We start from the raw sequence: 27,209 nt of genomic DNA on the forward strand, positions 1-27,209 counted from the left end.
AGGAGACTACATTAAAGTCTATTTATACACATACTGGTACCTTGCTCAGACCGGCAATTGCGTCGGCATGGGTATGTAGCGCAGTTGTAGCTTGGACAGATAACCTGTCAACTGACCTTGATACCCTAGATAGGGATACCATTTTGTTAACCTTAGCTCATATTAAGGATGCAGTCTTATATATGAGAGACGCTCAAAGAGACATTGGATTGCTGGGCTCCAGAGCCAATGCCATGGCTATTTCAGCAAGACGATCCTTATGGACCCGCCAATGGACGGGTGATGCGGACTCAAAAACGCATATGGAGATTTTACCCTATAAGGGGGACGTGTTGTTTGGGGAGGGGCTCGCGGACCTGGTTTCCACAGCTACCCCAGGTAAATCTACCTTTTTACCTTTTGTTCCCCAACAGCAAAAGAAAACTCCACCGTTTCAGATGCAGTCCTTTCGGTCACATAAGCCCAGAAGAGGTCGGGACTCCTCCTTCCTTGCCAGAGGTAAGGGTAGAGGGAAAAGAGCTTCAGCCAGTTCCCAGGAGCAGAAGTCCTCCCCGGCTTCTGCAAAATCCACCGCATGACGCTGGGGCTCCCCTAAGGGAGTCCGCACCGGTGGGGGCGCGCCTTCGATTATTCAGCCAGGTCTGGTTTCAGTCAGACGTAGATCCTTGGGCGATGGAAATTGTTTCCCAAGGCTACAGACTGGAATTTGAAGATGTGCACCCTCGCCGATTTTTCAAGTCGGCCTTACCAGCTTCTCCCCAAGAGAGAGAAGTAGTGTTAGCTGCAATTCAAACCCTTTGCCAGCAGCAAGTGATTGTCAGGGTTCCTCTGGCCCAACAGGGAAAAGGGTATTGTTCAACCCTATTTGTGGTCCCGAAGCCGGATGGCTCGGTCAGACCCATTCTAAATCTAAAATCCCTGAACCTATATTTAAAGAGTTTCAAGTTCAAGATGGAATCTCTCCGAGCAGTGATCTCCAGCCTGGAAGGGGGGGGATTTTATGGTGTCAATAGACATAAAGGATGCGTACCTTCATGTCCCCATATATCCTCCTCATCAGGCGTACCTGAGATTCGCTGTACAGGATTGTCATTACCGGTTTCAGACGTTGCCGTTTGGGCTTTCCACGGCCCCGAGGGTTTTCACCAAGGTGATGGCGGAAATGATGGTGCTCCTACGCAAACAAGGAGTCACAATTATCCCGTACTTGGACGATCTCCTGATAAAGGCGAGATCAAAAGATCAGTTGCTGAAAAACGTGGCGCTCTCCCTGCGAGTGCTCCAAAAGCACGGTTGGATTCTCAATCTACCAAAGTCTCAATTGGTTCCAACGACTCGACTATTGTTCCTAGGCATGATTCTGGACACGGAACAAAAGAAGGTCTTTCTCCCGTCTGAAAAAGCTCAGGATCTCCAGACCATGGTCAGAGACCTGTTAAAGCCAAAAAGAGTGTCAGTTCATCAGTGCACTCGAGTTCTGGGGAAAATGGTGGCGGCCTACGAGGCCATCCCCTTCGGCAGATTTCATGCGAGGACTTTTCAGTGGGACCTTCTGGACAAGTGGTCCAGGTCTCATTTACAAATACATCAGACGATATTGCTGTCCCCCAGGGCCAGAGTATCTCTCCTGTGGTGGCTGCACAGTGCTCACCTTCTAGAGGGTCGCAGGTTCGGCATTCAGGACTGGGTTCTGGTGACCACGGACGCGAGCCTCCGAGGTTGGGGAGCAGTCATGCAAGGAAGAAATTTTCAGGGACTGTGATCAAGCCAGGAGGCCTGTCTACACATCAACGTGCTGGAATTAAGGGCCATATACAACGGCCTTCGACAAGCGGAGACTCTTCTTCGCAGCCTACCAGTTCTGATTCAATCAGACAATGTCACAGCCGTGGCTCATGTAAACCGCCAAGGCGGGACAAGGAGCAGAGACGCGATGGCGGAGGCAACCAGGATTCTTCGCTGGGCGGAAAATCACGTTAGCGCTCTGTCAGCTGTCTTCATTCCGGGTGTGGACAACTGGGAAGCGGACTTCCTCAGCAGACACGATCTCCATCCAGGAGAGTGGGGACTTCATTAAGAAGTCTTTGCAGAGATAACGGGTCTCTGGGGAATTCCTCAAATAGACATGATGGCGTCACGCCTCAACAAAAAGCTTCGGAGGTACTGTGCCAGGTCCCGGGACCCTCAGGCAGTAGCAGTGGACGCACTGGTGACACCGTGGGTGTTTCAGTCGGTCTATGTGTTATCTCCTCTTCCTCTCATCGCAAAAATTTTGAGGATGATAAGACTAAAAAGAGTACAGACGATACTCATTGTTACAGACTGGCCTCGAAGGGCCTGGTACTCAGATCTTCGGGAAATGCTCACAGAAGATCCTTGGCTCCTTCCTCTCAGGGAGGACCTGTTGCAGCAGGGGCCCTGCGTGTTCCAAGACTTACCGCGGTTACGTTTAACGGCATGGCGGTTGAACGCCGAATCCTAGCGGAGAAAGGTATTCTGGAGGAGGTCATACCTACTCTGATAAAGGCTAGGAAGGAGGTGACGGCGAAACATTATTACCGTATCTGGAGGAAGTATGTCTCTTGGTGTGAAACCAAGAATGCTCCTACGGAAGATTTTCATCTGGGTCGTTTTCTCCATTTCCTACAGACAGGAGTGGGGCCTGAAGTTAGGCTCCATTAGAGTACAAGTTTCGGCCCTATCTATATTCTTTCAGAAGGAATTGGCTTCTCTCCCAGAAGTCCAGACTTTTGTAAAGGGAGTGCTGCACATCCAGCCTCCTTTTGTGCCCCCAGTGGCACCCTGGGACCTTGACGTGGTGTTACAGTTCCTTAAGTCACACTGGTTCGAACCCCTTCAAATGGTTGAATTAAAATTTCTCACCTGGAAGGTGGTCATATTATTGGCCTTGGCATCTGCAAGGCGAGTGTCAGAGTTGGCTACCTTGTCTCACAAGAGCCCCTACTTGATTTTTCATGTGGATAGAGCAGAATTGAGGACTCGTCCTCAATTTCTGCCTAAGGTGGTGTCTTCATTTCATATGAACCAACCTATCGTGGTGCCTGTGGCTACGAGTGACTTGGAGGACTCCAAGTCCTTGGATTTAGTCAGGGCCTTGAAGATTTATGTAGCCAGGACGGCTAGAGTGAGGAAAACAGAGGCCCTGTTTGTCCTGTATGCGGCCAACAACACGATTCAGCAGGCTCATTCTACGGCTGAATTGCCGTTACCGAATTCGGTTAAGGCCCATTCCACTAGGAAGGTGGGCTCTTCTTGGGCAGCTGCCCGAGGCGTCTCGGCCTTACAGCTTTGCCGAGCAGCTACTTGGTCGGGTTCAAACACTTTTGCTAAATTCTACAAGTTTGATACCCTGGCTGACGAGGACCTCGCATTTGCTCAGTCGGTGCTGCAGAGTCATCCGCACTCTCCCGCCCGTTCTGGAGCTTTGGTATAAACCCCATGGTCCTTACGGAGTCCCCAGCATCCTCTAGGACGTAAGAGAAAATAAGATTTTTAAACCTACCGGTAAATCTATTTCTCCTAGTCCGTAGAGGATGCTGGGCGCCCGTCCCAATGCGGAAAAAAAATCTGCAAGACTTGTATATAGTTATTGCTTACATAAGGGTTATGTTACGGTTGGAATCGGTCTTTGACTGATACTATTCTTTGTTCATACTGTTAACTGGTTACGTGTGTTCCAGGTTATATGGTATGATTGGTGTGGGCTGGTGTGAATCTTGTCCTTGGATTACCAAAATCCTTTCCTCGTATTGTCCATCTCCTCTGGGCACAGTTCTCTAACTGAGGTCTGGAGGAGGAGCATAGAGGGAGGAGCCAGTGCACACCCATACTCAAAGTTCTTTATAGGTGCCCATGTCTCCTGCGGAGCCCGTCTATACCCCATGGTCCTTACGGAGTCCCCAGCATCCTCTACGGACTAGAAGAAATAGATTTACCGGTAGGTTTAAAATCTTATTATTTGTCTGCAGAACACAAATTTCCATCCTCATGACATCATATCTGAGTAAACAGTTAGCATAATATAAAATGATACGGTATCCTAGCAACACTAACCGTCCTGTGCATGAAGCTTACACTTCGTGGTTGTGCTGAGCAGATTTCGCTTTTATAAAATATATGTAAACACATTAGTCAGAGGTCTGTGTGTATCAGCTATTAGATATTTCAAGTTTCTCAGTAATTTAGTCATAATTCAAATGCATGTGTATTTATTATTAGTGTTATCCTTTATATAGCACCACAAGCATTCCGCAGCACCTAACAAAGTACATAAACATATGGACACACAAAAAAACAGTAATTACAAAACTAGACAAAGCAAAAACAAGTACATGGTATATAAGCCTTGCTGAATCAGTGGTCCTAGCACTCAGAAAAGCATCAGGATGGCAGAAACCTATGGCTAGGTTCCATTGAACGGAGCATGGAGACGATAATAGTATTATTAGTGGTGAAGCCAAAGCACATGAGGGAAGAGTGCCCTGCTCGTGAGTGCTTACATTCTAAGAGGGAGGGGTAAACGGTGAGCAAGGGACAAAGGGTTAGATTGAGAGATTGTTTGGTGAAATGGGTCATGAGAGCCTGTTTGATGTTTAGTAGAGAGATGTACAGTCTGATAGATGGAAATGGTAGGACTGCTACAGATAGTGTATGATTTGAAGGAGAGGGAGGAGTCAAGGATAACTCTAAGACCGCGCACTTGGGGGCTCGAGGAGATGGTTGTGCTGTCAATAGATTACGAAATTGTGGGAGCTGAGGTTATGCGGGAGGGTGGGAAGATGATCAGCTCAGTCTTAAGGGCCGTATTCACGGCACGATTTGGGGAGAGATGTGTGCTGTGCGAGGGGGGGGGACGCTCGCTTCACACAGCGGTGAAGTGAGCGATCTACTAGATTGTGCCTGCATGCAGGCCAATCTAGTACCGGCGATCGCAACGCGCGGGCCGCGCATCTCTATCGCTGTGGGGCATACACACGGAGAAATCCGTGCTTAATTTCTAAAGGGCCGTATTCACGGCACAATATGGGGAGAGATGTGTGCTGAGCGAACCGCTCAGCACACATCTCTCCCCCCGCTCAGCACAGCGCAATGTGTGCTGAGCGTGTGGGGGGAGAAGAGGGGGCCGCTCACTTCACCCAGCGAGTGAAATGAGCGACCTGCTAGATTGAGCCTGCATGCAGGCCAATCTAGCACCAGCAATAGCGATGCGCGTCGCTATCACTGTGGGGGGTACACACGGAGTAATCACTGCTAAAAATCTAAGCAATCTAGTCAGATTGCTTAGATTTTAAGCAGCGATCGCTCCATGACTTCCTCTCCAGATACAGGGGAAAAAAGAAAGTCCGAGGTGGTGAGATTATTATTTTATTATTATTATTTTCCTTTATTTATATGGCGCCACAAGGGTTCCGCAGCGCCCAATTACAGAGTACATAAACAAATAATCAAAACAGCAACTTACAGTTCACGACAATATAGGACAAGTACAGGGTAAATAAATATAGCTACATCAGCAGATGACACTGGAACAAGTATCGGGTGGCAGAAGACTGCTGGATTTGGTGCAGTTGAAGATTATTAAAGTAAGAAAGGATAAGCACATGAGGGAAGAGGGCCCTGCTCGTGAAAGCTTACATTCTAAAGGGGAGGGGTAGACAGACAGTGGTGCCACAGATGGGGTACATAGAGAGCGTGGAACAGAGGGTTAGGATGAGATTTGGCTGGGTTTGGTGAAGTGGGTTTTGAGAGCCCGTTTGAAGTTTTGTAGAGAGGTGGAGAGTCTGAGGGGGAGAGGTAGGGAATTCCAGAGAAGTGGTGCAGCACGTGAAAAATCTTGGAGGTAGGAGAGGGAGGAAGTAATCCGTAGGCAGGAGAGTCGGCGTGCATTAGCCGAGCGAAGAGGACGGGTGGGAGAGTAAAGGGAGATAAGGTCAGAGATGTAGATGGGAGAGGAGTGGGTGAGGGCTTTGTAAGTGAGTGTGAGAAGCTTGAAATCTATTCTGAAAGGGAAGGGAAGCCAGTGAGATGGATTGGGCGCGGTAGTTTGGTAGTGCTGAGGGACTGGTGGGATGTGATGTCCTGACGTATGGAGTCAATTTTAGATTTGGAGTAAGTGCCATAGTCAAGAGCAGAGAGTGAGGAGGGGAGTCGAGGCGAGAGTGGACAGAGGAGGGAGTTGAAAGTGGCGAAGAGACGCCGGGAATTTGAGGAGTGGGAGGCAAAAAGCTGCAGTGTAGGATGAGAGCATAAATTTGAAATGGAAGAAGTCTGCTTTAGAGAGTGATTTCCTCCACTGTTGCTCGCGGTGAGTGAACACTTTTAGGGTTGAGATACGGATCTGCGAGGGTGGAAAGTGATTGCCGGAGCGACAGTCAAGAGCAGAAATAAGCGAGGCATTGTATAGGGAAGTGGCTTGTTCAGGGCAGGAGAAAGAGAATAAGGGAGAGAAGTGAGTCGAGTAAGCAGAAGAAGGATGCGGTGTCGATAGGTCTCAATGTTCTGCTTAGTGATGATAGCCTTAGGAGGCTGAGTTGGGGAAGGAGAGAAGGATAAGTTAAAAGAGAGAAGGTGATGGTCTGAGAGGGGGGAATGGCGAATTGGTGTAGTTGGAAATATCACACTGGTGGGTGAAGACCAGATCAAGTGAGTGTCCACTCACATGAGAGGATGAGGCGATCCAATGGGAGAGGCGAAACGATGATATAAGTGTAACGAGTTTTGTGGCAGAGGAATCTGTGGGGTCATCGATTGGGATATTAAAGTCACCTAAGATAATGGAGGAAAGATCTGAAGAGAGGAAGTGAGGGAGCCAGGAAGCAAAGTTGTCGAGGAATTTGGAAGGAGGGTCAGGGGTGCAGTAAATAGCAGCTGAATGGTGAATAGATGGATAGCATGAATTTCAAATGTAGAGAATGTAAGAGATGGTTCTAGTGTTGCGGGTTGGTGAGAGTAACCAGAGGATAAAAGGACCCAAGACAACCACCACAGCGACCCCCAGCTTGGGGGGTAAGAGATAATATGAGGCCCCCAGAGAAGAGAGCAGCAGTAGAAGTGGTGTCGGCGAGGTAATCCAGGTTTTAGTAATGGCTAAGAGATTCTTGGGGCTGGAGATGAAGATGTCAGGGGTGGGGACTCGGTTATTACAGATCTGGCATTTACAGAGGGGACAGGAGAGAGGGACAGTGGTTGTGTGGAGAGATGCGAATAAGATTATTGAGGTTGCTATAGTGTTGGGGTGAGATTAATTTGTGGGGCAGAGATGATGAGAATATAGAGAAGATGGGGGTTCATGAGCTAGCAAGGCAACTTGCAAGTGGTGAGGAGGGAGGGCATTTAGTGTGATGCGGATGGAGGTGAGATGACAGGGAGAGGAGGGCTTACTGATGTGGTAGAAGGACCAAGGTAGGGAAGAAGTGAATGATAGTAGAACAACAGGAGAGGAGGGAGTGGGTAGCAGAGGGGTTGAAGGCAGACAGGAGGTGTGAGAGGGGTAGGGCGAGGTGGAGGAGATTAGGGGGAAGGGAGGTGGGAACAGGCTGCAGAATAAAGGATCAGGTAAACACAGAATGATGGTGGGAGTTGAGGAAGACATGGTAGTGTCGGGGATGAACTGGAAGTAGGAGTGGCGGCTATGTGAGAGCTACAGTGCACTATATTTGCAGAAATGCAGGTGAAAGTACAGTGATGGTAAATACGTATGCATAAATCCTTCAGATTCCAGGGCTGCACCATCTCCAAGGATCTGAGGTGGAAGTCTAATATCGAGGGCACTGTGGGGAAAGCCCAGCAGAGACTGCACTTCTTACGCCAACTTAGGAAGTGTAAATTGCTGCAGGAACTTCTGATCCTATTCTACTCTGCAATTATCCAATCTGTTCTCTGCTCCTCGATAATAGTGTGGTTTGGCTCTGCCTCATCCCACGACAGAAATAGGCTACGACGAATCGTAAGGGTAGTGGGAAAAAATCATAGGGACAAATCTTCCTGCAGCCGAGGATATCTATCGGGCAAGGGTTACGAAGCGGGCGGGGAGGATCATCGATGGCCACACCCACCCTGCTTATGACCTGACACAGGAACTGGTTGGTTTTTTTCCCTCCTTAGGCAACTAACTTGGGGGGGGCATTCCGAGTTGATCGCACGGTAGCAGTTTTTTGCAGCCGTGCGATCAGATAGTCGCCGCCTGTGGGGGAGTGTATTTTTGCATAGCAAGTGTGCGATCGCTTGTGCAGGGGAGCGGTGCAAAAAGTTTTTGTGCAGTTTCTGAGTAGCTCAGAACTTACTCAGCCGCTGCGATCACTTCAGCCTAGCCGGTCCCGGAATTGACGTCAGACACCCGCCCTGCAAACGCTTGGACACGCCTACGTTTTCCACGGCACTCCCAGAAAGCGGTCAGTTGACACCCACAAACGGCCTCTTTCTGTCAATCTTCTTGCGATCGGCTGTGTGAATGGATTCTTCGTTAAATCCATCGCCCAGCAACGATCCGCTTTGTACCCGTACAACGCGCCTGCGCATTGCGGTGCATACGCAGTAGTGACCTGATCGCTGCGCTGGGAAAAATAGCAGCGTACGATCAGGTCGGAAGGACCCCCTTGGTTAAGTACTCAACTCATTCTTGTGGTATGTCATATACTCTCTGAGATCTGTGGCTATCGGAAACAAATCCCTTGTGTATTATGTACTGATAATACTGGGCAATAAACCCATTCTGATAAAGGCAGTGGTGGATTATTTGGCGGAATAAATGTGGAAATTTTATAGATGCAAAATGGATTATTAAAGTAGCCCGCATTGGAAGCTTGAGTAAGTGAGGGCTGGGACAATGGAAAAAGCAAATAAAGGGAACGGTAATTCAGACAGGACTTTCAGGGGTATAACTGCAACATGACACTGGTACAGATATACATTCAGATATTTGTGATAATCCGGGTTTCTGAAAATATATATAATATATATATATATATATATATATATATATATATATATATATCCAAAATGTTCAGTATAGCGCAACAGGATCTGTTATTATTCAGAGTTTTAATTTCAAATTGAGTGCAGCTTCAAATCCCCTCCAAGCCACTGGAGTAATGGTAAAGACTGTCAAAAAATGGAGAGCGCGCTCTTGATTATATAGAAAGTAACAACTTTTACTTGTAACATTTGATTACATACATTGAAGTTAAAATTCAACAGCAAGGTGTTTCCACCGCGACTTAGCCGATAACTTCTTCTGATCCACGGCTTGTCCCACCACCGGCTCTGATTCCGGAGGATGACGTCACAGCATCCACGTCACTCAGCCACGCCCAACGCCTGACGAAGTACCTGACGTACGAAACGCGTTGGGCGTGGCTGAGTGACGTGGATGCTATGACGTCACTCAGACGTTATCGGCTAAGTCGCGGTGGAAACACCTTGCTGTTGAATTTTAACTTCAATGTATGTAATCAAATGTTACAAGTAAAAGTTGTTACTTACTATATAATCAAGAGTGCGCTCTCCATTTTTTGACTTAATATATATATATATATAACACATATGCTAGTGAAATGGTAAGTTCTTGCACTGTCCAAACAAGGGAGAGTAGGCTCACAGTTCATCTGTAGTAGTGTTGGTGGTTAGATGGCTTTATGGGGTGTAGGTAACATGCTGCTGGACGGGATCCAGGCGGATAAAATACCGTCGCTGGATTCCCGAACAGCGGCATAATGCCAGCATCACAGTCCGGACGTAGCTTGGGATCCCGGCGTCAAAATACTGACGCCTGGAGTCCTAAACGTTGTGTTAGCGGGTCACGCTCGCGTCCTGCCGCTGGGGGTAGGAGGTTAGGCATTAGAAGGGGGGGTTAGGGTGCAGGGACGAGAAGGGGATGGTTAGGTACCGGGGAGTGGGGGTTACGGTTAGGCACCCCCGGGGAGGGTTGGGGTTAGGCACCAAGCGGGGAGGGTTAGGTGTCGGGAAGGTAAGGTTAGGGTTAGGCACCACCGGGGAGGGTTAGGGTAGGGGGCAGTGGAGGGTTAGGGTAGGGGGCAGGGGAGGGTTAGGGTAGGGGGCAGGGGAGGGTTAGGGTACTCTCTTGGGGGGCTGTTGGTATTTTGATGGTCGCTATGCTGCTGTCGGTGTTCTGACCACTGGCATCTCGCCAATCAGTATGTCATACCGGATCCGGCTCTGTGACTTTATGTAGGGTCTGTTACGTTGCGCAGCGTTGTTCAGAGAATCTACAATAAATCATGTCAGTATTTTGTAGATGAAAGGATCTGAACTATTACACATGAAATACTCGCCTTTATCCGTCCATTGCGTGTATGTAGAGTATAAGAGGTTTGCTTTGTTGTTTACACCATTAGCCAGATGTGTCCTTGTCCCTCGGCTGTCTGACACTGCGAACCCCTCATTCATCGCCGTTTGTAAAAGGGCGGTTATCCCTGGTTGACCAAAAGCCCCATTTTTTATTATTTTTTTTTTTTTTTCAATTCTGTTTATTTTCCTTTTCTTTAAGATCCTCAACACGGCCCGAAAGCACTTTGGAGCCGGCGGAAACCAACGAATTCGCTACACGTTACCCCCTCTGGTGTTCGCGGCTTATCAGCTTGCTTTCCGATACAAAGAAAACTCCAAAGTGGCAAGTAGAACGGTTTCCCTTTCTAAACGTGTGTTCATAAGAAGCGGATAGATGTGACATGTTTTGGTTAGAAATGTTTGTTCTTGGTCCCACACACCTAGTCTAGTCTACTCTTAGTAAATTAACGTAACCATGGAAACAGTTGTAGCCGTATTTTTTTTTGTCCTATTTTTACTTTTATTTTTCCCAAATAATGCTAGTAATACAAACCTATATTTTTCTCCTAACGTGCTATTAAAGAAAAGCCTGAAATTTTTTTTTTTTTTTTACAAATGATAGGAAATATTTTCTCATGAAAGCCGATGCAGCCCAAATTAATTATTTTTAAGAAGGGCGGAAAATCCGCCGGTCAGCGGCTAATTGTGTACTTTGCAGAGAAACACGGCTCTTTGTGCACGGACGGCGTCCGTGCTACTTATCTTCTGACATAGGGATCAGGCGTACAGTACAGACCGGAGGAGTTTGTTCTCTATAGAACCTTGCTTATGCGCCGTCAGTCCCTGCGAGGAAAAACAAGCCTGTTTACTGCGCTGTTTTCTCCATGATCGTCCGCGGTTAGATCATTCCATTAAATTCGGTTCTCTGAGTAAAACACACACTTCTCTGTGCTCTTCAGCCCCAACCTCCTTCTCCACTCCATACGCCAAGGTACACTTTCCTCTGCTGGTAATCCACTTACATAAATCCTTAGTAAATATCCCTACCTCTTACTGAATAATACTTCGGCTTTTGCTGCCAGTGTAAAGATAATGTTTTCTATACGTACGTTTCCAGCAGGTTTTCAATGCGCCGTGTTTCATAAAATAAAATGTTTTTTTTACCAACGCCAAACATTGAGAACAAATAAATAGGATAGACAGTTGCCTTTTAAAAGCAGCAACCAGTAGATATCAAATGTTAATATTTTCTTATTTTTGGGGAGACTTGTCAGTGGATGACTTTGTTCAGTAAATATAAACGCTATTAAATCTGTCATTTCGCCAAACTCTCCCAAGCTTTTTACTGTGATTCTTTCCAAATCCAACAATTTTTACTCTGCCAAATGGGCAACGTGTTTCATCGGGAGCAGAAGACCATTGAAATGTATTGTCAGTTGAAATGAATAAAGCTTGGCAGCGTTGCTTGTAAAGTGGTAGCTTGGATGAAAGCAAAGGTTTCTGCTGCAAAACTGTTTCAGCGTGCCCTGGTAATGTCCTTCTGGGATTTGTAGCTACACAGTATAATCGCTACTTCATTTTTTTTTCCCCTAGAAAAGCAGAATAAAATCTATTTACTTCACATTATGCTTTTCCCATTCGTTTACTTGGCAATGCATTTCACTGGGCTACCTGCGCCCATTTAAATGCATTGTTCGTTGCATTGTGTAGGAAGTGTCACTACTCTCACTGCTTTTGAGACTTTTAATGGATTCCATCCGCTTTGCACTTGTAGAGATCAGTGTCTCCCAGGATGCTGAGATTAATGGTCCTTTTATTTATCTGGGGATTTACTTGGTGGTTTTGCTGTTAATGGATTTGGAAAGCTCCCGTGTAAATCACCATTATAAAATAATGAATTTAGGAGATTTGGTCAAAATTGACCTTTACTAGCTTGTACCCATTCATGCTGAACAGGCATCAAAAACTTAACAGGACAGAATACTGGCGTTTTTGTTAAACAATATTGTCATGTATAAAACCACAAAATTCTTTTTTGCGAATTATAAAGAAAACTAGAACACAGCAGGTCCCCCCGTCTATTAAATGCAGATTAAAGGACCCTTGAAGTCTCACTGATTCTTTGATTTAGTGGTCTCCAAGACAAGACGGCTTGGCAGGAGCTATAAAATGTGACCTCCAACCTACCGAAGGCCGCCAGTAAGGAACAGCAATGCGTTTCAGTAAAACTTTCAGTAATTCACGTCCGGGCTAATTAAATTAGTCATCTCAAGGTGGAAACGTGCTTTACATAATGCATACTGTGCAGTGCTTTCTTCATGTCTCTCTTCTCGCTCTGTACAGGATGACAAGTGGGATAAAAAGTGTCAGAAGATCTTCTCCTTTGCGCACCAGACGATCAGCGCGTTGATTAAAGCCGAATTGGCAGAGCTACCGCTCCGGCTGTTTCTCCAAGGGGCTTTGGCCGCAGGGGAAATTGGATTTGAGAACCACGAGACGGTGGCCTATGAATTTATGTCTCAGGTAATGACCGGCTAGCCACTGTCAATTTCTCTTGCTGTCACTTTGCCGATAACTTTGCTGTCCGGCTTTTCAATTACAGATGTGCGTCTGTAGCAATTTCACATCTCCAGAACAGTGACTTCTATATGCTCCACGGCTGTGGGGTCTCGAGGCTTTTCTTAATAATAGTGGGCAAGCAAGATTGCCGGTGCTTTACCCCTTATATATTGATTGTGCTGAGTGCCCCTTAGTGCCCTGGTCATGTCATGTGTGAGCGCACGCTTTACTTGTTTTGGCCCTTCTGCCAAATCATTGCCGACAGCCTTGGAACAGTGTGCTTGTAAGGTGCCCATTGTATCAGATAATAAGTGTCACATTCTATATGTGTGACCATATCTGACAGCGATTCTGTAGATTGCCATGTTATTATTATAATGCATCAGGAAGGAGGATAATGCACATGGAAGCAGCATCAGGAAGGAGGATAATGCGCATGGAAGCAGCATTAGGAAGGAGGATAATGCGCATGGAAGCAGCATTAGGAAGGAGGATAAGGCGCATGGAAGCAGCATTAGGAAGGAGGATAAGGCGCATGGAAGCAGCATTAGGAAGGAGGATAAGGCGCATGGAAGCAGCATTAGGACGGAGAATAAGGCGCATGGAAGCAGCATTAGGAAGGAGGGTAATGCGCATGGAAGCAGCATTAGGAAGGAGGATAAGGCGCATGGAAGCAGCATTAGGAAGGAGGATAAGGCGCATGGAAGCAGCATTAGGAAGGAGGATAAGGCGCATGGAAGCAGCATTAGGAAGGAGGATAAGGCGCATGGAAGCAGCATTAGGAAGGAGGATAAGGCGCATGGAAGCAGCATTAGGAAGGAGGATAAGGAGCATGGAAGCAGCATTAGGAAGGAGGGTAATGCGCATGGAAGCAGCATTAGGAAGGAGGATAATGCGCATGGAAGGAGGATAAGGCGCATGGAAGCAGCATTAGGAAGGAGGATAAGGAGCATGGAAGCAGCATTAGGAAGGAGGGTAATGCGCATGGAAGCAGCATTAGGAAGGAGGATAATGCGCATGGAAGGAGGATAAGGCGCATGGAAGCAGCATTAGGAAGGAGGATAATGCGCATGGAAGCAGCATTAGGAAGGAGGATAATGCACCTGGAAGCAGCATCAGGAAGGAGGATAAGGCGCATGGAAGCAGCATTAGGAAGGAGGATAAGGCGCATGGAAGCAGCATTAGGAAGGAGGATAAGGTGCATGGAAGCACCATTAGGAAGGAGGATAAGGTGCATGGAAGCACCATTAGGAAGGAGGATAAGGCGCATGGAAACAGCATTAGGAAGGAGGATAAGGCGCATGGAAGCAGCATTAGGACGGAGGATAAGGCGCATGGAAGCAGCATTAGGAAGGAGGGTAATGCGCATGGAAGCAGCATTAGGAAGGAGGATAAGGCGCATGGAAGCTGCATTAGGAAGGAGGATAAGGCGCATGGAAGCAGCATTAGGAAGGAGGATAAGGCGCATGGAAGCAGCATTAGGATGGAGGATAAGGCGCATGGAAGCAGCATTAGGAAGGAGGATAAGGAGCATGGAAGCAGCATTAGGAAGAAGGATAAGGAGCATGGAAGCAGCATTAGGAAGGAGGGTAATGCGCATGGAAGCAGCATTAGGAAGGAGGGTAATGCGCATGGAAGGAGGATAAGGCGCATGGAAGCAGCATTAGGAAGGAGGATAATGCGCATGGAAGCAGCATTAGGAAGGAGGATAATGCACCTGGAAGCAGCATTAGGAAGGAGGATAAGGTGCATGGAAGCACCATTAGGAAGGAGGATAAGGCGCATGGAAGCAGCATCAGGAAGGAGGGTAATGTGCATGGAAGCAGCATTAGGAAGGAGGATAATGCGCATGGAAGGAGGATAAGGCGCATGGAAGCAGCATTAGGAAGGAGGATAATGCGCATGGAAGCAGCATTAGGAAGGAGGATAATGCACCTGGAAGCAGCATTAGGAAGGAGGATAAGGTGCATGGAAGCAGCATTAGGAAAGAGGTTAATGCGCATGGAAGCAGCATTAGGAAGGAGGATAAGGCGCATGGAAGCAGCATTAGGAAGTAGGATAAGGCGCATGGAAGCAGCATTAGGAAAGAGGATAAGGTGCATGGAAGCAGCATTAGGAAGGAGGATAAGGCGCATTGAAGCAGCATTAGGAAGGAGGGTAATGCGCATGGAAGCAGCATTAGGAAGGAGGATAAGGCGCATGGAAGGAGGATAAGGTGCATGGAAGCAGCATTAGGAAGGAGGATAAGGCGCATGGAAGCAACATTAGGAAGGGTGATAAGGCGCATGGAAGCAGCATTAGGAAAGAGGATAATGCGCATGGAAGCAGCATTAGGAAGGAGGATAAGGCGCATGGAAGCAGCATTAGGAAGTAGGATAAGGCGCATGGAAGCAGCATTAGGAAAGAGGATAAGGTGCATGGAAGCAGCATTAGGAAGGAGGATAAGGCGCATTGAAGCAGCATCAGGAAGGAGGGTAATGCGCATGGAAGCAGCATTAGGAAGGAGGATAAGGCGCATGGAAGCAGCATTAGGAAGGAGGATAAGGCGCATGGAAGCAGCATTAGGAAGGTGGATAAGGCGCATGGAAGCAGCATTAGGAAGGAGGATAAGGCGCATGGAAGCAGCATTAGGAAGGAGGGTAATGCGCATGGAAGCAGCATTAGGAAGGAGGGTAAGGCGCATGGAAGCAGCATTAGGACGGAGTATAAGGCGCATGGAAGCAGCATTAGGAAGGAGGGTAATGCGCATGGAAGCAGCATTAGGAAGGGAGGATAAGGCGCATGGAAGCTGCATTAGGAAGGAGGATAAGGCGCATGGAAGCAGCATTAGGAAGGAGGATAAGGCGCATGGAAGCAGCATTAGGAAGGAGGGTAATGCGCATGGAAGCAGCATTAGGAAGGGAGGATAAGGCGCATGGAAGCTGCATTAGGAAGGAGGATAAGGAGCATGGAAGCAGCATTAGGAAGGAGGATAAGGAACATGGAAGCAGCATTAGGAAGGAGGGTAATGCGCATGGAAGCAGCATTAGGAAGGAGGGTAATGCGCATGGAAGGAGGATAAGGCGCATGGAAGCAGCATTAGGAAGGAGGATAATGCGCATGGAAGCAGCATTAGGAAGGAGGATAATGCACCTGGAAGCAGCATTAGGAAGGAGGATAAGGTGCATGGAAGCACCATTAGGAAGGAGGATAAGGCGCATGGAAGCAGCATCAGGAAGGAGGGTAATGCGCATGGAAGCAGCATTAGGAAGGAGGATAATGCGCATGGAAGGAGGATAAGGCGCATGGAAGCAGCATTAGGAAGGAGGAAAATGCGCATGGAAGCAGCATTAGGAAGGAGGATAATGCACCTGGAAGCAGCATTAGGAAGGAGGATAAGGTGCATGGAAGCACCATTAGGAAGGAGGATAAGGCGCATGGAAGCAGCATCAGGAAGTAGGGTAATGCGCATGGAAGCAGCATTAGGAAGGAGGATAATGCGCATGGAAGCAGCATCAGGAAGGAGGGTAATGTGCATGGAAGCAGCATTAGGAAGGAAGATAATGCGCATGGAAGCAGCATCAGGAAGGAGGGTAATGCGCATGGAAGCAGCATTAGGAAGGAGGATAAGGCGCATGGAAGCAGCATTAGGAAGGAGGATAAGGCGCATGGAAGGAGGATAAGGTGCATGGAAGCAGCATCAGGAAGAAGGGTAATGCGCATGGAAGGAGGATAAGGTGCATGGAAGCAGCATTAGGAAGGAGGATAAGGCGCATGGAAGCAACATTAGGAAGGATGATAAGGCGCATGGAAGCAGCATTAGGAAAGAGGGTAATGCGCATGGAAGCAGCATTAGGAAGGAGGATAAGGCGCATGGAAGCAGCATTAGGAAGTAGGATAAGGCGCATGGAAGCAGCATTAGGAAAGAGGATAAGGTGCATGGAAGCAGCATTAGGAAGGAGGATAAGGCGCATTGAAGCAGCATTAGGAAGGAGGGTAATGCGCATGGAAGCAGCATTAGGAAGGAGGGTAATGCGCATGGAAGCAGCATTAGGAAGGAGGATAAGGCGCATGGAAGCAGCATTAGGAAGGAGGATAATGCGCATGAAAGCAGCATTAGGAAGGAGGATAAGGCGCATGGAAGCAGCATTAGGAAGGAGGATAATGCGCATGGAAGCAGCATTAGGAAGGAGGATAATGCGCATGGAAGCAGCATTAGGAAGGAGGATAATGCGCATGGAAGCAGCATTAGGAAGGAGGATAAGGCGCATGGAAGCAGCATTAGGAAGGAGGATAAGGCGCATGGAAGCAGCATTAGGAAGGAGGGTAAGGCGCATGAAAGCAGCATTAGGAAGGAGGATAACGTGCATGGAAGCAACATTAGGAAGGAGGATAAGGCGCATGGAAGCTGCATCAGGAAGGAGGGTAATGCGCATGGAAGCAGCATCAGGAAGGAGGGTAATGCGCACGGAAGCAGCATTAGGAAGGAGGATAATGCGCATGGAAGCAGCATCAGGAAGGAGGGTAATGCGCATGGAAGCAGCATTAGGAAGGAGGATAAGGCGCATGGAAGCAGCATCAGGAAGGAGGGTAATGCGCATGGAAGCAGCATTAGGAAGGAGGATAATGCGCATGGAAGCAGCATTAGGAAGGAGGATAAATGCGCATGGAAGCAGCATCAGGAAGGAGGGTAATGCGCATGGAAGCAGCATTAGGAAGGAGGATAAGGCGCATGGAAGCAGTATTAGGAAGGAGAATAAGGCGCATAGAAGCAGCATCAGGAAGGAGGGTAATGCGCATGGAAGCAGCATTAGGAAGGAGGATAATGCGCATGGAAGCAGCATTAGGAAGGAGGATAAGGCGCATGGAAGCAGCATTAGGAAGTAGGATAATGCGCATGGAAGCAGCATTAGGAAGGAGGGTGATGCGCATGGAAGCAGCATTAGGAAGGAGGGTGATGCGCATGGAAGCAGCATTAGGAAGGAGGATAATGCGCATGGAAGCAGCATTAGGAAGGAGGGTAATGCGCATGGAAGCAGCATTAGGAAGGAGGATAATGCGCATGGAAGCAGCATTAGGAAGGAGGATAAGGCGCATGGAAGCAGCATCAGGAAGGAGGGTAATGCGCATGGAAGCAGCATTTGGAAGGAGGATAAGGCGCATGGAAGCAGCATCAGGAAGGAGTGTAATGCGCATGGACGCAGCATTAGGAAGGAGGATAATGCGCATGGAAGCAGCATTAGGAAGGAGGGTAATGCGCATGGAAGCAGCATTAGGAAGGAGGATAATGCGCATGGAAGCAGCATTAGGAAGGAGGATAAGGCGCATTGAAGCAGCATTAGGAAGGAGGATAATGCGCATGGAAGCAGCATAAGACAAGACCCCTTGAGAAGAGTAATGACGCAAAGGCAATTTATTTTTCTTTTAATACTGTGTTGTACAGGCGTTCTCACTGTATGAAGATGAAATCAGTGACTCCAAGGCACAGTTGGCGGCCATTACCCTCATCATCGGAACCTTTGAGAAGATGAAGTGTTTCAGCGAGGAGAACCACGAGCCTCTGAGGACGCAGAGTGCCCTGGCTGCATCCAAACTGCTGAAGAAGCCCGATCAGTGCAGGGCGGTCAGCACCTCCGCTCACCTCTTCTGGTCCGGGTGCAACACAGACAAGAACGGGGAAGAGGTGAGGGAACGTGTACCAAACGTGTCATTGTAACTTTCTGCTTGCAGTCTGTTTCATTGGGAACATTAGTATGTTTTATCCAGTTATATTTGTATCAGAGCGCACGTGTATTCATTATTCATGCCTGTGTGCGTCAGTGATTGAGAAATCTGTAGCCAATCACATGATCGGAATGCTCTCAGCAGGTGAAGAGGGCGGATCCAACTTGAAACATTGAACTGTACTCGTTGGATTGTATTGGTGAGGGGAGGGGCTGCATGTAACAGGGGCAGTGACATGATGTGAGGAGGGGAATGGAGGCATCAGGAAGCCACAGACTGAGAGTTATATAGTGGGAGGAGCAGGGTCCCCAGCAGCACAGAGTATATCAGGAGATGAGTGATGTGTCAGTGAGGACAGGGCTGCATGTGACAGGGGCAGTGACATGATGTGAGGAGGGGAATGGAGGCAGCAGGAAGCCACAGACTGAGAGTTATATAGTGTAAGGAGCAGAGTGCCCAGCAGCACAGAGTATATCAGGAGATGAGTGATGTGTCAGTGAGGACAGGGCTGCATGTGACAGGGGCAGTGACATGATGTGAGGAGGGGAATGGAGGCAGCAGGAAGCCACAGACTGAGAGTTATATAGTGGGAGGAGCAGGGTCCCCAGCAGCACAGAGTATATCAGGAGTTGAGTTACAAACAACCAGGATGCCGTTTATATAGGGTTATAACTTTGGGGTGATGGTCTTTTCTCTTTTATTTCTTCACATTTGTCACTTTGAGAAATTACCCAGGAATTGTAATATTTAGTTTCAGAGATCCTCATGTCTGCCAGGTGCTAACACAAGAAAAGCGGCAGCTGGCCCCCAAATCGATTTTGTCTGTGTGAATAATCCCCTGTTTGGAGAACACATACTGAGCCATTATCGCTGCTCCATTAATAGTAAAATGCATTAGAGACTGACTGCTGTGATTCTCCCACTGACCTCCGAGAGCCACTCTCTCCTGTATAATGTTCCCTCCGCTGCCTCTCACACGTTCTATAATGGTTCTGTACTTTCTGTGTGACCTTGTCATTAGCGCCCTCATGTCTTGCACTCATTAAGCTCCTCAGACTCCTATTAAAGCGTCTCTCAGACTTAGGAATCCACTAGTGATGAGGATACAGTAAACCAGCGGCCTCCTTTATGATGGAATATTGGGCCTAATTCAGACCTGACCGCTGTTGTGCGATTTTCGCATGACAGGCGATTATTGAACGACTGCGCGTGCGTATGGATCGCCAAACTGCAAAAGAATGGTGCGAAAATTTTGATCGCTAGGTGTACGCATGGTGATTGGCAGGGCGTGGACGTTTTGGGGTGATAACTGCCCGTTTTCCGGCAGTGTCAGGAAACGCACAGGTGTTCCCAAGCGTTATCAGGGAGGGTGTGTGACGTCAGCTCTGGCCCCGATCATCTGATTGTATCGCACTGTAGGAGTAAAGGGCCCTATACATTTAGTGATCCGCCGCCGAGCTGCCCGACGGCGGATACGGCCGCCTGTGACCCGGTGGCGGGGAGAGTGAAGTTTATTCACTCCCCCCGTCACCCTGCTCCATAGCAGCGCAGGCAAATATGGACGAGATCGTCCATATTGGCCTGCATAAACGAGTGTGGGGCCGCGCATCGTTCATCGCTGGAGCCTCCACACTCAAAGATATGAACGGTATCTCGTTCATTAATGAACGAGATCATTCATATCTTTGAATATTATCAGCCAGTGTGTAGGGCCTATTAGTCCTGGGCTACGCACAGACTGGAAAAATCATTCGATGGTGAGTGAGTTGTGAATGGATTTGCAGATGTCCGCTGTCTGGTGAAGTTTTCGCATGGCGTACGCATGCATATGCACATTTGCGCGCAGGCGGGTTTTCACTCTCTATGGGTGGCGGCTATCTGATCGCACACCTCTGCAAAAATGCACAGCAGCGACCAGGTCTGAATTAGGCCCATTGTTAGCCTGAAATGTATATATCACTTTGCTTCTTTAACGTTTGTGTTGGCGTTTCTGGTATCTCTCTGTTCATGTTGTTCTTGGTTTTATAATATTAATGCACCGGTCCTTTTAGTGGGTTGTAGTACGTACATTGTTGCATGCAATCCTTCCCGCTGAAGGTTTTCATACGTTACATTCCACAACAAAGAGAGAGATGAGGCATTTTGTGAGTTCAGGGGTCCATTGTGTTGCAGTCTCCATCCAGCCCACGTTACCCACCCTGTTCGCACTCTGCTCTCCCGCCTCGTCTGTATCCCCCGCTGTGATTCTGTATCCTCTGAGCTTTACACCGCAACATTGTGCGACGCAGCCCACACATCGCAACATTGCCACACACAAAGTAGCCGTACTCAGATTTCTTCCCACCCGAGCTTAAATGGGGGCGAGCAGGACTCTATAACTCATTCTGTCTCAATTACTGTCTGCCTGGTTTTATCTTCTGCAGATTCAGAGCGGAAAACGGGTGATGGAGTGCCTTAAGAAGGCGCTGAAGATCGCTAATCAGTGCATGGATCCTTCTCTTCAAGTGCAACTCTTCATAGAAATTCTGAACAGATACATCTACTTCTACGAGAAGGAAAATGACGCGGTACGTCAAAACTCCTCATTTATTCTCCTGCCCCCTTCATTCTCTTTCAGGAGGCGCTAAGGATGTTCTCGAAGTGAAAGTTGCGCTTCGGATCAAACACTAGAGATTGCGGGGGGAAGTTGTGTAATGTCGCTTGTGGAACATGTCTAGATCTGAAGAGAAAGTCATTAAGTATTCCTGTATGTGGTAACGCATCGCTGGGACTTCTGAGGCCAGTCCGTCTGGCTACAATCATTTCATGTTTAATAGATCTTACAGAGGTTGTTGCTTTTTATCACATGACGGATGACATTGGAGACTGGCGATAATGATGAACTCCCCAGGCTATCTCAGGCCCTGTCATTGCGCAATGAGAAATGACGGGGTTATAGCGTCTGCAGATTAACCCCTTCCAGGGCTTTCTAGGAGTGGCGAGACCATGGCTCGCTCGTCACCTGCGGATGCCCCATTGCACATTAATTGCATGCACTTAACGAACACTCTCTAATGTATTCTTAAAAATTGCTCGTTAGTCTGCGGTCGTTTTGCGTGAAACTTCCTTTAGTCCCTGCATTGCGCACGTTGACTTTGTGTTGATTATATGATTTTAGTCCAGATCTCAGAGCTGCTTACAGAGAACCGTATATATTTGCAGCGGAGGCAGGAGAATATAACTCACTACAGATTATTCTCGTGGAAGCTAAAACATCACAGGCGGCTGCTCCGTGGGCTGAACCAATGTGTCATTGCATATGATTCGCTAGGAAGCAGTAATGCACCTGGATCCTGGGGAATGTCAGTCTGCTTTCCTAATGGTGGCTTATCTCACAGCATAGAGTTATGTGTCCTCAAACATCATTGCTGTGGTCGCTACAGACAGACAGTCTCAGGGTGCCAGGTCCCGTGAGATTCTGCTAGCAGCGGACGGCTTTTTTGCGTCTTTGACGAAAATGCATCTTAGTCACAACGCGGTGCGGCTAGGACACCAGGAGACTGCTGATTTAATGTGATATTTGACACTCGTATATCTGTGTGCGACATAGTCTCTGACTCTTCCACAATGTAGCACATGCAGCTTTTTTTCCAGTGCAAGTTCTGTTCTGCCCCGTATACAGACTCAGCCGCACACAGTATACAAGTATATATCAAATTAATCAGCAGAGTCACCTGGTGCATCCTAGTAGCATTGCATTGCATTGCGACTAAGATGCATGTTCTGCAATAAAAACTGCCCAACACTAGCAGAGTTGCACAGGAGCAGACCTCTAACGTTGCGTATTGGGGCTGAATGTATGAGGACACATCTGTAGATGCCACTGCTTAGGTGACAGGAGCCCGTTATCCTGTGTGTCAGATATCCCTCATTCCTGGTCAGAGAGCAGCTTCAATTTTAAGCAATAAAACAGCAAGTTGCTGCAGTTTGGGATTCCCCGCATAGTCCCTGTGTCTGTGCTGGTTTCTCACCTGGACAAGAAACCCACAATCAAACTAGATTCTTTCCCAGACCCCAAAATGACAGATCAAAAATGAATAATAAAGGGCTTTCACGGCCGTACCGCTGCTGTTAAACATGAAATCATAGTATCGCTGTCTGTACACTCTGGAGACAGATTACAGTAAGTGCACGCCTGTTAGTGTAAACGTTGCCGAAAACATTAGAGTGAAAAACTATTATTTTTTTTTACATAAAAAGGGGTTTGTCATTCCCAGGAAAACAACTTATTTTGTGGCGTTAAAGTACATTTTATAAGGCTTCCGATTTACCCAAAGATGTAGAAACATTGAAGCAGGACTCCGCAAATCCCAGGGGCCAGAGGAAACAGATCCTCATCAGTACCAGCGGCGATTTGTGGGCGTACCTCTATTGCGCAGCCACTTCATGTACAGGAGTGCATGTGCTGAGTGTCCGTCCCGGCCTGCGCCGTCTGCTGTGCGTGTTTGTCCCGGCCTGCGCCGTCTGCTGTGCGTGTTTGTCCCGGCCTGCGCCGTCTGCTGTGCGTGTTTGTCCCGGCCTGCGCCGTCTGCTGTGCGTGTTTGTCCCGGCCTGCGCCGTCTGCTGTGCGTGTTTGTCCCGGCCTGCGCCGTCTACTGTGCGTGTTTGTCCCGGCCTGCACCGTCTGCTGTGCGCGTTTGTCCCGGCCTGCGCCGTCTGCTGTGCGCGTTTGTCCCGGCCTGCGCCGTCTGCTGTGCGTGTTTGTCCCGGCCTGCGCCGTCTGCTGTGCGTGTTTGTCTCGGACTGCGCCGTCTGCTGTGCATGTTTCGGAGGGGGTAGTGATGTTGCTTGTTCGGTCGGTCGGGGGGGGGGGGGATACATATTTTTTCTTTCTTTTCTTGGAGGGGGGAATAGTGTAGTTTGGCTCCTAGATTTTTTAAAAAATTTGTCAAGCCCTGCATTAAAGTAAATAACTGCGATTTTCACGGTTGACAAACATGACGGTGATGAAAGTTGCAATAGTTTGATGAGCTAAAAAAAAAAAATGAGTATTACAGTCCATGTCATTTTATATGCTTCAGACGTGTTCTGGACATTATGTTACTCGCACTGACTTCTACTAGTTTCTGCAAAAACCTCATTGTTTTCTGTAGCATGAACTCTTGGCTAGAACGTCATTTTATTGCCAGTTATTTCTGATCATTTTTTCTCCTCCACTTGTTCGCTCCTGCGCCACACGGTCACCGTCGCCTTAGTTCTTTACTAACCTCACAATGTCTCCTTCAGGTCACCGTTCAGGTATTGAACCAGCTCATCCAGAAGATCCGGGAAGACCTCCCGAACCTCGAGGCCAGCGAGGAGACGGAACAGATAAACAAACATTTTCACAACACTCTGGAGCATTTACGTCTACGGAAGGAGTCCCCAGATGCCGAAGGACCCGTATATGAGGGTCTTGTCCTATAAACCAAACCTCTTTTGTTCCGTCTTTACTCTTCCACCACTTTCTTCAGTTGATCTGCTCTGTCCACTGACCCCTTTTTTCCCCCCTCTTTCATAGATTGTGCCTTTTGGAAATGGCAAGCGTTAGAACCATTAATTCCCAAATTACATTTTCTAAGCACTTCAGGAGACGTAATTAGCTGTGTCATAGTAAATTTGCCTGGACCTCAATCTATATTTCACAATAAGCAGGCAATTAAGTTCTCAGCTTTGTGCCGCTTTGATGTCCCGGTTTGTGCGCCACTCATGGCACGCAATCTGCGACAATTTCCTTGCGCATGGCTGTGGTGTGCGAGGAATAGTATGCAGGGATACGTCACTGCGGAGACCCTTTCTCGAATGTTCCTGCAGCACGTTGCTTAGAATGTAATTGTTTCGTATATTCTATTGGCCGCGTCTCCTCATTTAGCTTTTCCTTGGGAGAGCGTCAAATATATAACCCAGTTTGGATAACCAGGTGGTGCCAAGCTGAAAAGCCCTCCCAAATGACCAACGTTCCCAGGTGAGCAGCGACTGCATGTGGGTGTTCAGAGGTTTCGTCCAGGAGCGTGTCCCAAAATCCGGTTGCATATGTGTGCTTGTTATGTATCTGTAAAACCTGTCCCACGAAGCTTACATTCCCTAACTGATCTTTCTTTTGGGCTGCCACGCAAGGCCTTCAGCCATCACTTTTCACCCCCCTCTTTCTTTTAACACCGTTAACGACTTCTTGCAACGTCTTCTCCTCTGTTGGTTCCAGCCTGAATGGGAGCGTGCCTAGAGACTTTTACAATTTCAGAGTCCTAAAGTTTTATTTTAGTTAATAAGGTTCTGTGGAGTTCAGTGAGGGCCAGTACTGTGCGCAGAGCTTATTTATCAAATGCTTTCCTGTTCCAGATAGTATAAAAGAAATATATAGTAAAGAACGTTTGTGATCTATTTAGTTGTATGTATAACCATTATTGTAAATTTAGCTATAAATGTGTTATGCACATTTATTCAGTCTCTTGATTTGCACCTGTGGTATAATAAAATAACCATTAACAGCTGACGCAGTGTGCCGTCTCTGCCGGTTTCCTGGGGACTAAAAGAAATTTGAAGTTGAAATTAATTTGATTAATGTTCCTGGTTTTGCTGAGCTTTGTCCTTGACTGCACCCGAGACTGCGACCTCATTGCCGCTGTTGCCTGTCCAATATAGTAACGTGCAGAAAACACTCTGGGGAGGAAGCAGGGATTGCATTTAAGTTGGCCGTGATTGCAACCGCACTGCGTGCACCTATATTTTGGCCCGTATGCCGAGTTACACAGTTCTGTGCGGCCACAGTGCCACTATATAACCACTTCTGGAGGTAGCGGTCACCCTTATCAGCGTGCACTTACAGCTGGCCTGTACCTGGTGCAAGAGATCTGTCCCAAATCAGATCACGGAGTATGTACAATTCATCTAAGAACCGCAATCCCACCTGCAGGCCGTAACTCCACTTATACTACACAATGTCAACCAGTTAGGCCGTTCAGCTCTGGATCCCCCATATTTAGTCATAGGGGGTATTCAACTGAATTCGTATCTGCTGGCAGTTTCCGACTTTTTTAGGTCGGATAGTGTTCTGACCTATTCAATTGGGCTGACGTTTTTCCGAAAGGTCGGCATTTCCGACTTGTCGGAAAACACGTGGATTGGCGGATTAGCTGCGGATCCACGTGTTTTTTAGGATTTTGGGCCAAATCCAACAGGTTTTAGCCCCGTTTCCGACCGTGTCAATCTGACTTTAACAAAAGTCGGATTGACATTGTCGAGAATAGCCATTGGCCGCTCATTGAATACTGACACGTCGGATCCGACATCAATTGAATACCCCCTTAGTATGTTTGGCTTCGCTATGACCAGTGCTAATAATCAAGGTCTGTCTGCAAAATGTGCTCCCATGCATCAGTCACTCTGCGTCCTCCTCAGTTGTCCAGGACAGGTCCAGATATACTCCTTAAATCCAGGCCAGGACTATCTGTGTGTGACGTGGCTGCAGGTATTCCTTCCGTACATTACCCATCACCCACACACAACACCACGAAGCAGGCTTCATATAAACCTATCTTTGTATAACCATGTTAAAGCTGTAGAAACCGTCATACAGGCTAGCAGGTTGTCCGCCATCTTCTGGGCAGTATTAACGAGTTAGCGGAGAGCCCATATACTGATTGGAGCATTCTTGCCGTTACATCATGAAGCTGCCAGCTCTCCGTTCATTGGCTGGAAAAGATCACATGAGCTCAGTGTCCCAAGAACACCTGTCCTCACCAACTCATCATTGTAAATGAAGTCACTCAGGCTACAGAGCAGGGGTGCACAGTGGTCCGAGGGCAAAGGGTCTGCAATAACACTTAACCTTGTTACATAGGTAGACATTACTACGTCGTAAGATACCAGACTACGCCATTATAGTCCTGGTTTTAAGGATATACATGCTTGAGCACAGGTGATGTAATTAGTACCTCAATCAATTTGCTTTAACCATCTCTACTCAAACATGGATATCCTTAAAATATGGACTGTAATGGTGGAATTTGGGAAACTACAGGATTACAGTAATCTCTGAGCAGTTATACCAATTATGACAGTGTTAAAACCCGACGTGTTCGGAAATTTGCGCTCTTATGCAAAGTGCGAGGGGGTGTGGCTGATGCATGTATTTAGTGATACACGGAGTTCCAAGCCTCTCCGCCGTAACAAATCTGGTCTTCCTCGCCTCCCCCCCCCCCCCCCCCCAAACTCTGCATGGAATTGCGGCACATACCTCCTACGCAGATTCTTTCTGTATAACCTTTTCTTAGCGATGCAGCAGCTCGCTGTTTTCCCGATGAGGATGACCACATTTGAGATCTCTGCCCTTTTCAGTAAGTTGATTTGGCGTCTACAAATTGTTCACTGGAGACGTGACTTATTTTAAGAACTATTTGTGTGTTGTTTATCTTCCCTTGCAGAATAAGAATCAAGAGTAGTTCTAAATGCCTGTGTTATAAATCCAGGGAATTTGCGTTAAAAAAACAGTTATGACACACTTATTCCTGCAGAATCACGCGCGGCAGTCCAATGAAACGCTATGACCTGGGAACTGTTGTTCCGTTGCATCGACTCTCCGCCTTCAATATCGCAACTTTTCCCTCACACTCCATAGAAAGCTC

The 27,209-nt window shown here is 47.6% G+C and overlaps 1 protein-coding gene across 2 annotated transcripts in view; it reads left to right on the top strand.

Moving 5' to 3' along the window:
• Positions 1–25,078, top strand: part of VPS35 (VPS35 retromer complex component) — a 176,983-nt gene extending 151,905 nt beyond the window's left edge. For both annotated transcript variants that reach the window (XM_063946025.1, XM_063946024.1), the window contains exons 13-17: positions 10,526–10,648; positions 12,649–12,828; positions 18,287–18,526; positions 20,991–21,134; positions 23,833–25,078. In XM_063946025.1, coding sequence (XP_063802095.1) covers positions 10,526–10,648; positions 12,649–12,828; positions 18,287–18,526; positions 20,991–21,134; positions 23,833–24,012 — 867 coding nt within the window. In that variant the 3' untranslated portion in view covers positions 24,013–25,078. The remainder of the gene's footprint in view (positions 1–10,525; positions 10,649–12,648; positions 12,829–18,286; positions 18,527–20,990; positions 21,135–23,832) is intronic.
• The last annotated feature ends 2,131 nt before the right edge of the window (positions 25,079–27,209 follow it).

The sequence above is a fragment of the Pseudophryne corroboree genome, chromosome 11 (genome assembly GCF_028390025.1).
Source record: "Pseudophryne corroboree isolate aPseCor3 chromosome 11, aPseCor3.hap2, whole genome shotgun sequence".
Classification (NCBI taxonomy): Eukaryota; Metazoa; Chordata; class Amphibia; order Anura; family Myobatrachidae; genus Pseudophryne; species Pseudophryne corroboree.